This window comes from Archocentrus centrarchus, chromosome 4, assembly GCF_007364275.1.
Source record: "Archocentrus centrarchus isolate MPI-CPG fArcCen1 chromosome 4, fArcCen1, whole genome shotgun sequence".
Taxonomy (NCBI): Eukaryota; Metazoa; Chordata; class Actinopteri; order Cichliformes; family Cichlidae; genus Archocentrus; species Archocentrus centrarchus.
In genome coordinates this window covers 34,036,040-34,051,198 of record NC_044349.1, presented here as the reverse complement: position 1 = coordinate 34,051,198, position 15,159 = coordinate 34,036,040, and the positions used below count along the sequence as shown (strand labels likewise).

At 43.4% G+C, this 15,159-nt stretch overlaps 1 protein-coding gene across 2 annotated transcripts in view; it reads left to right on the top strand.

The window, feature by feature from the left end:
- arhgap39 (Rho GTPase activating protein 39) overlaps window positions 1-15,159 on the top strand; it is a 113,018-nt gene that overhangs the window by 62,016 nt on the left and 35,843 nt on the right. For both annotated transcript variants that reach the window (XM_030726540.1, XM_030726538.1), the window contains one exon: window positions 2,232-2,396. In XM_030726540.1, coding sequence (XP_030582400.1) covers window positions 2,232-2,396 — 165 coding nt within the window. The remainder of the gene's footprint in view (window positions 1-2,231; window positions 2,397-15,159) is intronic.

The following is a 15,159-nucleotide window of genomic DNA, read 5'->3' as shown; positions in this document are numbered from 1 at the left end:
AACACAGAAACTCCACACAGTGTTTCACTGTGTGTGTGTGTGTGTGTGTGTGTGTGTGTGTGTGTGTGTGTGTGTGTGTGTGTGTGTGTGTGTGTGTGTGTGTGTGTGTGTGTGTGTGTGTGTGTGTGAATGAACATGCCTTGTAGTATAAAAGCAATTTGATTTTGTTAAGATTGGAAACATGTTAAATATCATATAAATCACTAAAATAATATAGACAAATGTCAATCCACCTCCCCATGACAGTATCATTATTAACATAAACGGGTCTAGTGGGCTGATGACAAAATCCATGACTAAGTCAATGAACCACAATGAACCACAAACTACAATTATAATAAACACCATGCGTAATTATTTACACAAATTTTCAGTCCTTTTTTATTCTCTATTTATCTTGTTTTGTCTGAAGCATTGTATATTCAAGACCACAATGTCCCTTTTCATTGATACATACAGGGGTTGGACAATGAAACTGAAACACCTGGTTTTAGACCACAATAATTTATTAGTATGGTGTAGGGCCTCCTTTTGCGGCCAATACAGCGTCAATTCGTCTTGGGAATGACATATCCAAGTCCTGCACAGTGGTCAGTGGGATTTTAAGCCATTCTTCTTGCAGGATAGTGGCCAGGTCACAACGTGATGCTGGTGGAGTAAAACGTTTCCTGACTCGCTCCTCCAAAACACCCCAAAGTGGCTCAGTAATATTTAGATCTGGTGACTGTGAAGGCCATGGGAGATGTTCAACTTCACTTTCATGTTCGTCAAACCAATCTTTCACCAGTCTTGCTGTGTGTATTGGTGCATTGTCATCCTGATACACGGCACCGCCTTCAGGATACAATGTTTGAACCATTGGATGCACATGGTCCTCCAGAATGGTTCGGTAGTCCTTGGCAGTGACGCGCCCATCTAGCACAAGTATGGGGCCAAGGGAATGCCATGATATGGCAGCCCAAACCATCACTGATCCACCCCCATGCTTCACTCTGGGCATGCAACAGTCTGGGTGGTACGCTTCTTTGGGGCTTCTCCACAACGTAACTCTCCCGGATGTGGGGAAAACAGTAAAGGTGGACTCATCAGAGAACAATACATGTTTCACATTGTCCACAGCCCAAGATTTGCGCTCCTTGCACCATTGAAACCGACGTTTGGCATTGGCACGAGTGACCAAAGATTTGGCTATATTGATATATTGACCCTGTGGAGCTCCCGACGGCCAGTTTTGGTGGAAACAGGAGAGTTGAGGTGCACATTTAATTCTGCCGTGATTTGGGCAGCCGTGGTTTTATGTTTTTTGGATACAATCCGGGTTAGCACCCGAACATCCCTTTCAGACAGCTTCCTCTTGCATCCACAGTTAATCCTGTTGGATGTGGTTCGTCCTTCTTGGTGGTATGCTGACATTACCCTGGATACCGTGGCTCTTGATACATCACAAAGACTTGCTGTCTTGGTCACAGATGCGCCAGCAAGACATGCACCAAGAATTTGTCCTCTTTTGAACTCTGGTATGTCACCCATAATGTTGTGTACATTGCAATATTTTGAGCAAAACTGTGCTCTTACCCTGCTAATTAAACCTTCACACTCTGCTCTTACTGGTGCAATGTGCAATTTAGCCATGAAACCTCCCACACTAAAATGACAGGTGTTTCAGTTTCATTGTCCAACCCCATTGTCCACCCAGATTTACCAACCACAGAAGATCTGTACCTAGTCTCGAAAAAAAGTGTTTTACTCTTTTTTTAACCTTCTGTAACTCTAGGATGTCTTACTATTCATCACTGAAGGAGGAAAACAGGAACAACCCCATGTTTCTTTTCAGGACTGACAGCCTGACATAGAGTCAGAACTCTTGAGCCAAGTATTCCTTTAACTTTAACCAGCAATGGCTCTATGAATTTCTTCACAAATGAACAAAAACAGCCATACTGCAATCTTCCTTTTAATGTTGTCATCCTGGCATAGCCGGATAACGCCATGAAAGAGTCTTACAATCTTGATGTCTTTGGTTTATCCATAGCTGGTATTTCAATTTGAAGTATCAATTGGCTTTGTTGCACTGAAATAACCTTGTCAGTACTGACACATAAATATGTCAGTCTTGACCCTGGTCAGTTACCTATGAATGCTAAAGAAACTTTCTGAATGTTTTGCAGCAGCAGCAACACTGGGATAAATTGTCTGTTTCCTCATTCTCTCTCTGTTTGTTCACCTTTAAGTCGGAGGACCTCGGAGCCTGTGCCCAATTTGAAGCCAGTCGAAATGCAAGGAATATGATGCCTAGCGCCAGCTGTGGCATTTTCCCAGAGTTCACCCTGAGAAAGCCCTCCTCAGAGACTGACATCGAGAACTGGGCATCTAAGCACTTCAACAAACACACACAGGTACTCAAGAGAATGTAAAACACCTTTCTGTTTCCAGTTAGCACTTCTGAACCTGCTATCTCTAGCATATGAAAATATTTCCTGTGTTCTGTGTACGTTTAACATTGTCCATACATGTGAAACAAATGAATTAACAGTGTATTAACATTATCTAGTTCATGCCATGGAATGGCATACGTAGGAACAGTGTAATAAACACTGTAGATTCAAGTGATTCTGTTGATGTCACACATGTTGACAGTAAAAACTGATTCTCAGTAATTAGCTGATGAGTTTGTTTTTTTTTACATGTAGGATTTCTCATTCTCGGCGTTGGACACAGAAAATTCTCTGGCACTGAAAGCTCTTTCTCTACTAGCGGTTTCATTCATCCATTCATCCAGTCACACATATTCAGCACTTTTATCCATGCCTAAATGTTTTTTCTAACACTCTCCAATGCTTTGACACGAAGATTGGAGGAGCCAGGGTTTGATCTACCAAACTTCTGCTTGATAGACAGCTCACTCTACCACCTGAACAACAGCCGCCCCATAACAGAAGTATATCAAATGAAAACATATACTGCTCCCCACACTTTAATAACACATTTATAATACATACAAACTCAAACCACTGAAAATCCTCAAAAAAGACAAGTTTAGTGGCACTACAATAAATATGCTACATTTTGTCAGTGTTGGGGGGAGCTACTTTGAAAACATAGCTTTGCAACCTACCAGTTACTTCACACTGAAAGAACTTGAACTATGGCAAAGCATAGTATAGACCAGTGGTTCCCAAAGTCAAGAGTGCTCTAGTCCCCTTAAAAAACAGAAAATTCCATGGGGATACCCTGCAGTACCTTTGGGAACCACTGGTATAGACAAAAATACAGTTTAGCTAAATTTACAATACATGTTTGCGCCTCTAGTGATTTTCAATGGTATCACAGCAGGCGCTGTCACAAAGACAGAAGTGTTGTGCCACAAAACATAATTTTCCTGTTTTACTCCCATAGCAGGCCCAGGACCCAGGACCATGACAATGTTACATATTTGACAAGGTTGCATATACTCTGTTTGATTCCATGTATGATTTCTGTTTATAATTTATCTTTGTGTTTTTCCATAGTATTTCTCTGTAGTGCTTAGTTGCAGTTGCTATTTGTCGTTGAGTTTCGTTGAACCTCAGGGTTTGAGTTCCTTTTATTCATTAGCCTTTATGACTCCTTAGTTCCAGGTGTTGACTGTTTTAGTATTTTCAGATTCAGATTCAAGATTCAATACTTTATTTCCATATCAACATTGTCGATAGGAATTTGTTTCAGTTAAGACCCACGCACTACCAAGAACACTCACTCAGTGTGATACAATAGAAATTAATAAGTACTGGGATTAAAAACATAGAATGCATAGAATAAAGTTAGAATCTAGACCATAAAACAGAATAGATGCCAGATGGTAATATTAAAAATTCTGTAAAGCAATTAGCAGCATCAAGTTAAAAAAAAAAAAGTAAATATAAAACACTTCAGTTGTTGTGTTTTAAATACTTCCAAGGTGTTGAGGAGTTGGACAGCCTGTGGGTATGTACTGTTTCGAAATCTGGTCATTTTTGTGCTGATACTTCTTTGTCTTTTCTGTGAGGGGAGAAAGTTAAAAAGGCAGTTAGCTGGGTGGGAAGGATCCTTTACAATCAACAGGCTCTTCTCGTGCAACCTGTTCATATAAATATCAGCAATAACTGGGACATCGTGCACAGTAATTTTGGATGCAACATGCACCACCATATTCAGTTGCCTCTCCTCCTCTGCAGTCACACTCCCAAACCAGACGGTTATGGCAAAAGTAAGGATGGTCTCCACAGCTCCTCGATAAAACTGTAAAAAATCTCTGCTGGACACATCACACTTTCTTTTAACTGTTTTAAAAAGAACCGTTTCTGATGGGATTTCTTTAAAACAGATATGGCATTGTCCTTCTATTTCAAGGTGGATTAGATGTTAACACCTAGGAATTTGTAGCTGTCCACTCTCTGCACCTCTGTGTTATTGAAGACCGAGGGAAGGTGATCTTTGTGTTGCGGCAAAAGTCCACGATGACTTCCTTGGTCTTCTAGATCGGTTCTAGATTTGTGCTGCACCAGTCTACCAGAAGTGACATTTGGGTCTTATTCATTGATTCATCATCCCTTGTGATTAAACCCATCACTGTAGTGTCATCTGCAAATTTGAACAGTTTAACTGACTGACGGTGTAAAATAAAGTCATTTGTATACAATGAGCACATGAGTGGAGGCAAACACACCCCTGTGGGGTTCCCGTGCTGATGGTTAGGGGTGTTGATGTTTTGTTTTTACATTTGACTACTTGAACCCTGTCTGTTGAAAAGTCCAATACCCACTGACACAGTGATTGCTCATCTCCCATATGAAAAAGCTTATCATAGAGTCTGGATGGCAAAATGGTATTAAAAGCTGAACTGAAATCAACAAAGAGAACTTTTGCATAATTGCCAGGACCCTCTAGATCAGTGGTCCTCAACCTTTTTTGCATCGTGGACCGGTTTAATGTTAGACAATATTTTCACGGAACGGCCATTAAGGTGTGACAGATAAATACGACAAAAAATAAAGACATTATACTACCGGCATAAAAACTGGGCCATTTTCCAAATATAATAATAAACATGAATCTCTGTACTCTTATGCAACTTTATTAGCAGCGTCCTACAACATTGCGTCAATAACATAATATAACAACAGCCTCTCTGCCCCAAACACTCTCTGGTCGCCATGATAATGTTTAAACACACTCTCAAAATAAGAAACTGCAAAAACAAATATAAAGTGCATGAAAAATACAACTCACCATAATGCTGGCTTAGTGTGAGTCCTGAGCTTGTTTCTGTGCAATAAGATGATCCTATCTGGGGGGAATGGGAGACAATGACACTTGAAGTGTGTTGCTGAGTCTACTCCGCAATTTGGTTTTTGTCGCTGTCACTGCAGAAAATCCCATTTCACATAAATATGTATAATATAAATATGTTGGAAATGGCAGCAGGGTTTTTAGGGCTGTTGTGGTGATCTCTAGGTATTCTGCCATGACTTTTATCCAGAACACTGGCAGAGTTTCTGTCTGGAACATCCTTTTAAGGCTGCCGTCATTTGTGATCTCCAGCAATTGATCCTCTTCTTGTAAAGACATGCCAGATTTGTTGTCAAACAGGTTGTGGATCAATTCCTTATCAGTTCATGGGTCTTTAGCAGTTGGGAAGTAGCACTCAACAGCAAAGACAGCTGATTGTTCACCAGCTGGGAGAATGATGGCTAGGGCTCAGTCTCTTCCAAAAGTCCCGCTAACATTTGAAACATGTCAAATATACCTCTGTTCACATGCCATCCCCACAAATCCAGTTTGGCTTTAAATGCTGCTACTTTATCTGCCAACTTGAAGACTGTTGTCATCTTCCCCTGAAGTGACAGATTGAGTTCATTGAGCAGGTTGAATATGTTGCACAAGTATGCGGGTTTTGTGACCCATTCTTTGTCATTGAAATTTACTGCGAGCAGTGACTTTTTTTCTGAGACAAATCTCTGCAGCGATTCTCATTATGCAAACACTCTGGTATGGGATAACATCTTATTTCTGTGTATAAGAAAAGGCGTCTGTGCTCCGTGTCCATCTCTTCTCAAAACTGTTTGAACTGGCATGAGTTGATGTGGTTGATAAATTTAACATCTTTCAACACACTTTTAAGTTTAGGTGGCATTCTTCAGCTAGCCTGCCTTTCCCTTTGAATGATACAATTCGTAGACTCACATTCAGGTGCAACCTCCAAAATCCGAGCAGTTTAACCAGACAGCCATCCAGTCATGGCAGCAGCTCCATCTGTGCATATGCCAAAACAAAAGGCCCATTTCAGTTGTCCTGATATATAATCATCCAGTGACTTGAATAGTTTTGCGGCACTGGTTTTGGTTGGCAACGATAGTGCACATAACATACCCTCATGCACATCTTACTGATAAAGATATCACACCTAAACAAGTAGTATTGCCTTGTTGTCAGTGTCTGTAGACCCATCAACTTGGAGTGTGTACCATGGTGATGTATTATCCTCTCCAACAATTGTGTCTCAATATCCTCTGCCATTTCTTGAATGTGCTGAGTGACAGTGCTAGCTGAAAGAGGCACCTGTGCTATCTTGTTAACCGCAGCCTCTCCTAGAAGTTGACGACATATATTGCAGAATAGAGTGCAGACACAATGACACAGTATCATCAACAGATCTCCTAGGGTGATACTGGAAAGGTGTCTACATACCAGTTGTTAAAATATTTTCATGATAGCTAATGCTACAGGTCTATAGTCGTTAGGCAGCTTGGGTTGGATTTCTTAGGTACAGGTCCAGTCACAGCTGATTTAAAACATACTGGAACTTTCTTTTGAGCTAAGAAGCAGTTAAAAATATCAGTTAAAATCAGGGCCAGTTCATATGCGCAGTGTTTGAGGTAAACATGTGACACCTGATCAGGACCAGCTGCCTTTCTGCTGTTTTGCCTGTGCAGAAGGTTCCTTACCTCATGCTCCCTGATGAAAAATGGTGGAGCAGTAGGATCGGAGTTTATTTATTTATTTATTATTTTTTTTTATTACCCACATGACAGGAGTCATTAACAGTGACAGGTTGGGAGTTTTTTCCATTTTTAAATCTGAAATAAATAAAATAAAATAAAATTCATGATGTAGATTAGGATCAGTATCCAAAGAAATGTGTTTTGCCTTGTAATTAATTGTTGACTGGAAACCCTGCCATAACGCTCTGTTGTTTCCAGAGTGGAGACTAGTGCCTTTCTAAATTTGTATTTAGCAGCCCTATAAGGGTCTTTATCTCCAGATTTAAAAGCTGCATCTTTTTCCCTCCACAGTGTTTTAATGTATGTGGAGGAGCAGCAGCTCTGCTTTGAGCCCCTCCCGCATGGCTGCACTCCTCACCCTATCTCCCAGGGAGATGCTAGCCACCCTTTAGAGGAAGCTCATTTCTGCCGCTTGTATTTATGGTCTTATTCTTTCGGTCACTACCCAAAGCTCATGACCATAGGTGAGGGTAGGGACCTAGATCGATCGGTAAATCAACAGCTTCGCGTTTACGCTCAGCTCTCTCTTTACCACTACATACCGGTGCAGCGTTTGCATCACTGCAGATGTAGCCCCAGTCCGTCTGTCGATCTCCCATTTCCTTCTCCCGTCACTCGTGAACAAGACCCATAGATATTTAAATTCCACCTGGGGCAGCAACTCATCTCTGAGCCAGTGTGGGCACTCCACCCTTTTGTGGCTGAGGACCATGGCCTCGGACTTAGAGGTGCTGATTCTCATGCCAGCCGCTTAACACTCGGCTGCGAACCATTTGACTCCGAGCTGGAGGCCACCACCTGATGAAGCCAACAAGACCACATCATCCACAAAGAGCAGAGATGAGATTCTGAGGCTACCAAGGCAGAAGCCTTCCACCACATGGCTGCGCCTAGAAACTCTGTCCATAAAAATTATGAACAGAATCGTGACATAGGGCAACCCTGGCGAAGTCCAACACCCACAGGAAACAAGTCCAACTTATTGTCAGCTATATGGACCAAGCTCTCAGTGCGACTCTACAGGGACTGAATGCCCCACAACAATGGGTCAGACACCCTTTACCTGCACAGGACCTCCCACAGGATACCCCAAGGGACATGGTTGAATGCCTTCTCCATGTCCAGAAAGCACATGTAGACTGGATGGGCATACTCCCATGCACACTCAAATATCCTCAAGAGGATAAAGAGCTGGTCCAGCATTCCAAGACCAGGATGAAAACCGCAGGGTTCCTCTTGAATCCGAGGTTCGACTAACAGATGGACCCTCCTTTCCAGCACCCTGGCATAGACCTTACCAGGGAGGCTGAGGAGTGTGATACCCCAATAGTTGGAGCAGTCTCCCTTCTTAAAGATGGGGAACACTAGCCCCAGTCTGCCAATCCAGTGCCACCGCCTCAGATCTACATGCAATGTTGCAGAGGCGTGTCAACAAAGACAGCCCTACAACATCCAGAGCCTTCAGGATCTCAGGGTGAATCTCATCCACCCCAGGGGCCCTGCCACCAAGGAGTAGTTTAACCACCTCGCTGACCTCACCCCCAGTGATCCCCCTTGTCCCCTGGTTCTGCTTCCACTACAGAAGGCATGTCAGTGGGACTAACAAGGTCCTCAAAGTATTCCTTCCACCACCTGACTATAGCCTCAGTTGAAGTCAGCAGCACCCCACCCACGCTACAAACCGTGTGAATGGAGCACCGCTTTCCCCTACTGAGTCACCTGATGGTTTGCCAGAATTGCATCGAGGCCGTCCGACAGTCTTTTTCCTAGACTGTCCTAACTGGCCTAACCGAACTCCTTCCACACCTGAGTTTTTGCTTTGGCCACCACTCAGGCTGCATTCTGCTTGGCCTGCTGGTACCCGTCAGCTGACTCCGGAGTTCCACAGGCTAACCAAGCCTAATAGGACTCCTTCTTCAGCTTGATGGCTCCCTTCACTTCTGGTGACCACCACCTGGTTGGGGGATTACCACCACAACAGGCATCAACCACATTGCAGCCACAGCTCTGTGCAGCAGCCTCGGCAATTGAGCTGCAGAACATAGTCCATTTGGAGTCAGTGTTTTCAGCCTCTGTCAGAATGCTGACACAGTTCTGCCAGAGGTGGGATTTGAAGATCCCATGGACTGGGGCCTCTGCCAGGTGTTCCCAGTGTACCCTCACAATACATTTAGGTGTGCTGGGTCTGTCCAGCATCCTCCCGTCACCTGATCCAACTCACTACCAGGTGGTGATCAGTTGACAGCTCAGCTTTTTTCTTCACCTGAGTGTCCAGAACATATGGCCACAGATCTGATGATAGGATTACAAAATTGGTCATTAATCTGAGACCTAGGGTGTCCTGGTGTTTGTTATGGTCAAACTGTGGTGTGCTCAGAAGGCCAATAACAAAACACCATTCGGATTCAAATCGGGCAAGGCTGTTCCTCCCAATCATGCCCCTTCAGGTCTCACATGAGCATTGAAGTCTCCTAGCAGGATGATGGAGTCACTACATGGAGCACTCTTGAGCACCCCACCCAACAACTTCAAGAGGGGTGGGTAGTCTGAACTGTCATTTGGCGCATAAGCGCAAACAACAGTCAGGACCTATTCCCTGGCCCAAAGGGACAGGGAAGCAACCCTCTTGTCTACTGGTAAAAACTCAGACGTACAGGCAGCAAGCCGGGGGGATACAAGAATACCCACCCCAGCTCACCACCTCTCACCAGGGGCAACTCTAGACTGGAACAGAGTCCAGCCCCTGGTGAGAGGTGGTTCCAGAGCCCAGGCCATGCAGTGAGATGAGCCCAACTATATCTAACCGGTATCTCTCAACCTCACACACTAGCTCAGGCTCCTTCCCCACCAGAGTGGTGACATTCCATGTCCCAATAGCTAGTCTCGATAGCTGGGAATTGGTCCTCCAGGGCCTCCGCCCTTGGCCAACGCCCGACACCCACTGCACCCGACCCCTACAACACTCCTCGGGCTGCGCCCGGCTGGGCACCACAGGCTAATGCCCGGCCACCAGACGCTCTCCCTCGAGTTCCCTCCCCAGACCTGGCTCCAGGGTGGGGCCCCAGTAACCCTATTCTAGGACACTCAGATGAGGGAGTGGTGGTTTCCCACAAGGGGCCAACTGGTCCTGTCTTCTTTGTGTGTGTGTGTGTGTGTGTGTGTGTGTCATGTTTTTTTCCATGTTTGTCTGCGGTGTGGGTGGTGGGTGCCGGCCTTGAGTGCAGTGGTCCTCTGGGGTGTGGCCACTCCAGGCCCTGGACCTGCCTTCCGTGGACCTGCCTTCCCTTCCCTGCGGTCGGGTGTAGGGAACTGGGGTGCTTAATGAGCCTCTTGGTCATATGTATCCTGACCCTTCTCCTCCTCCTGCTCAATCAAACAACATATCACACACACGTAGGGTCTTGGGGGGCAGGTGTGTCACAGTGGGTAGTGGGTGGAGCTGCTGAGGTGGCCCCACTTGTCTCTTCACTGCTGCCTGGTCCTCAATTTTATTTACATCTTAGACAATGATGGCCTTGGGGGGCTGTGTAGATGAGCGCAGTTCGTCAGTGCTGATTTTACATCTGTCCCCCTAATTTGGGCCTGCTCATTACCTCTGGCTGGCCATGGGAGCTCCATCTAGGGTCTCTCTCCTTCCTCCTCTGGAGTGTGGGCGTGGTTATCTTGGGATGTGTGGCCACAGGTCTTCTGAGCTCCTGTGGGCTGTGGATGGCCCAGGTTCCTTGGGTCTTTCCCTTTTTTTTTTTTTTTTTTTTTTCCTTTTTGACCTGTCATGTCTGGCAGTTTTTGCAATCGGGTCTTTCCCACTTTACCTCTAGTTTCGGCTTATTGTTCCCTCATTATTGAGCACGTTTCATGACAGGGACACACACACGTATACATTACAACATAACACAGCAACATTGTGTGTATGTGTGTGTATGTATATATATAAATGAATCTGTTTATGTGTGTGTATCTACAGTGTATCACAAAAGTGAGTATACCCCTCACATTTCTGCAGATATTTAAGTATATCTTTTCATGGGACAACACTGACAAAATGAACACAATTCAACGTAGTAGATACATGGTCCTAAATTCGATATGTATCCGATCTTTTCAAATGCGACCTGAGTGTGTACAGCCAGGTCGCATTTACCCGACCTGCACGTCATTGATATTCAACAAACGTCATTATTCTGTGTCCCGTTACGCGGGAAGGAAAACGTGACTTCCGCAAACATTGAGCGCGCTCACTACATGTGACATTGCGTCCTCTACTACGTCTGCTGTTCTCACACAGATCACATCCAAGTCGCATGGATTTGGAAATGTGAACGACCACGCAAAAAAAATCGTATTTCACAAAAAATCGGAATTGGGTCACTTCAGGCTGCAGTGTGAACGTAGCCATAGTTGCTCTACATGAAGACTGTTATATAAGCTGCACACAGACTACTTTTCATTGTGTCAAAGTGTCATTTTGACAGTGTTGTCCCATGAAAAGATATACTTAAATATATGCAGACATGCGAGGGGTGCACTCACTTTGTGATACACTGTAGCTCTGTCCCCTTATTTCTTCTGCTTTTTCCCCTCTTTTCTCTGCCTTCTTCTCTTACTCTTTCCTTCCTGACAGACCTGGCTGTCATATTCTGTGAACAACAATCAAAATGAATCAAAATGAATGAATAAATAAAAGAACAAGACAGACATTAACAAGTGTAACCTATAGAGAACTTATAGAGTTCTTGTAAAAGTAAATATGTTTGGTACAACAATGCATTTGGATCATGATTCTGATTGAGAAAACTGCCAGACATGACAGGCTAGCAAAAAAAGAAAAAAAATCCCACAATACGTGTTGCATCAGTTTTTGTCAGTCATGTGTCTGTGCCATTTTGAGTGGACCGTGGATATAAACAACACAAAGAACAGCAGCAGGTCAGTGACCTTGCATTAACTTTGGAACGTGTTGCCAATCTGGAGAAGAATAAGTAGAATTGAGAGAGAAAAATTATCAAAGATTCCAGGGAATAGTTTTTGGCTAAACTCTCAGCTCACAACAAAAGACTGGAACTCTGATGCCAAATTGTTGCCTCCATCTTCTGTGCTGTACATGATAAATTACCTTGTTTATGGTATCAACGCTTACATATATGAAGAGTTCAAAAGCTATAAATCTCTCGAAGCCCATGGACATTTCACGAATGGCTGGGTGCAGGATCTGTTCACATTTTGAACGCGGGACTGTGACAACACAGTTGTCACTGCAAAGGTAAGCTAACTTGGCTGTAATCAAGTGAAGTTATTAGTAGTTTTTATTAGTGAAGTTAACTGTAATAATACAGACAGCCTTACAAATGAAGCAAAATGTAGGGAATGATTGTAAACTGTTGTTGTCTGTCTGCTTATGTGTTTTCTACAGGTCTTGCACTCCCAGCGCCTGACTGACACGTCACTCGAACCCTGGGCCATCATTGAGCCAACAGAAGCTTTATCCTCAGGTCACTGCACTTGTATGACTGGTTTAGCAGAGTCATGCACACATGTTGCAGCTATGATGGAGGCAGTTGTCAAATGCAAAGAGGCAATAACAGTAACTGGAGAACCTGCATACTGGATGAAGCAAACCAGCGTCAGTAAAGTGGGAGCAGAAGCAAAACACAAAATAGACTTCACCACTGCAAAACCAAAAAAGAAAAAACCTTGATAAACCCTCAGGCAGCAAAGGTGCCTCCTCTAAGGACTGGAATGGATAATTTTACATTTACATTTATTTTACACTGCACCATCTGCGTGATGAGAAAATGGATGGCAGTAAATTATGTGCTTTGCACCTGCACTGCAAAACCTTGCCAACCAATGTAGACATTGCACCTGAGCAGGCGCACTCAAACTTGGACAAGCCTGCACTGTCTATGGTGACAGCATTCTCTTATTCTAACAGCAGTGCAACAAACCGATGTACTGGTACTGCATGGGCAAGACAAAATGAGTATTGTGGGCAAACCCAAAATTTTCTTCAGGCATCACCAGATGGGAGCACCTAGTGCACTTGTTGTGGAAAAGCCTGCATTGAAATAAAATGCCTATAAAAGTATTGTGTCACTACTGTTGAGGAGGCATGCAACATTAGAGATAAAATCTTCTGTTTTGAAATAGTGGAAGAAGAGCTGCAGCTTACGAAGGGTCTTCCATATTAAAAATAAGTACAAACAAATTTTTGTTGCAGTAGACTGTGTAGACTGTGTGGTGTTGCGTGTGGTGTTGCATGTGGCGCCTGACCCACAGCTCTGGAGGGCTCTCTTGAAAAAGGCACAGCGGGTTCTTGGTGTGTGTGTCTACTTGAACTGTTCAGCTGTCACTCGGGGTGCAAGACAGATGCCACTTGCTGAGATTTCTATTTCAGGAGGGAATTGGAAAAGAACACACACAGCTTCTAACATAGTAGCAGAAAAGTTCAGGAAGAGGGAAACGGTTGTCAATTTGTGGCGCTTTTATCGTGGACCAGAGAGCAAAGCTGACCTGGTGTTGATCAAAACTGCTTAGTTGTGTGGTTCCATTAAGTTGTGTACAGCATGCAACAGCTAAAGAAGACTTTTGATCTGCTCTCGTTCCACCCAGGGTCAAACATGATCCAATTCTGACTTAAAGATTCTTGAACACTGAAGAATTGTCTGCCATTGTGCTGCTACTTTTGGTTTTGAAAGTGAATGTGAATAAAAGTACATGTTATCTAAAACATAAATCTGTCAAGTTTTTCATTTGGTTAACAGACTTAACTGTCTTGTGTCTAAAAGATTTTTTAATGTAATCGGTAATGAAGAGAAATTTTCATGATTAAATCTAGCGTTATTTAAGTGCTTAAGAAGAACACCACAGGTTTGAAGTCAAAAGCACCACAAAAATGTCATTGGACATAACTTGTGTTTAACACAAAATATAACAAGGGGCAAGTAGCGTACAGAATAAGTTCATAAAGATCCCTCCAGACATCGTGCAAAATATGTTTAACAGCTTTGCTTGCAGAAATAGTAAGGAAGTAAAGGATATTAACTTAAAGTGTCTAACTGTACGTATACACAAATTATCATCACATCTTAGTTCATCATCCATGTTTATACATTGTAGTTGGGCAATGGTTTGTCAGGGTACAGCACACAGTGACAACCTTATACAACACTTCATCTTCACATGGTAGAAACATGTTTATGGCAGTGGTTCCTATTAAGATTTTATATTTCTGACAAACATTTCCAGTGGCCTCCTCAACACAAATTCTCAAATGTGTTTTTTTTCTAGTTACTCCACATCTCTCGCAGCTAACTGACAGCAGCCTTTTGTAAATGCTGGAAGTTTGTGTCATGTACGGCTGTATGGAACGCAGAGAATGGACCCACAATGCAAGACTCAGGAGGCGAGATAAACTTAGGGAGCAGCTTTATTGCTGAGATCTCACTAAATATATGTAAACTGTGGCAGTAACAGGTAGTCAAACACACACAAGGAGAGGCAGCCATGAGGGAGCATGCGAAAAAGAACAAAGGAAGAGTGCGAGAATAAATACAAGACCAGATAACAAGAGGATGAGAAACAGGTGAGAACAAAGCTGATTACAACCAACATAATGACTAGGATAGAAGTTACAGAGGAAAAGCCACAAAAATAGAACAGGAAGTGTGTAAATGGGAACGCAGACTTGACAACACGGGGAGGCAGGCACATGAGAGAACATAAGGGAGGAACTAACCAAAGAACCAAAACTGAAAACACGATTAATCATACTAAAAAGGAAACAAAATCTCGAAAGTCCACAAACTGTACACCTGAGTATACACAACTCAAATTCAGTCAGTGCCACGTCCTGACTGGTGGTGTGTTTGTCATCCTCAGTGATGAGTTGATCCTTTTCTTCTCCTGCCTCAAGTATTGGAACAGTGCTGTAAACTGACGTATAAGATTTTATTTAGAAAACCGAGTAACATTGGATGCTTCAATGACATTTCATAATTGTAGCCACTTAATGAGATCTCTCAGGTCATGGTCATGTGCCGACAGTTTTTAGGCACGTAAAGCGTTGTGTGTGATACTAGTTTTGGGTTGCTCCAACACTTTGTTCCTTTAAAACCAGACAAAAGGCTTTTCTTTTGAGTTG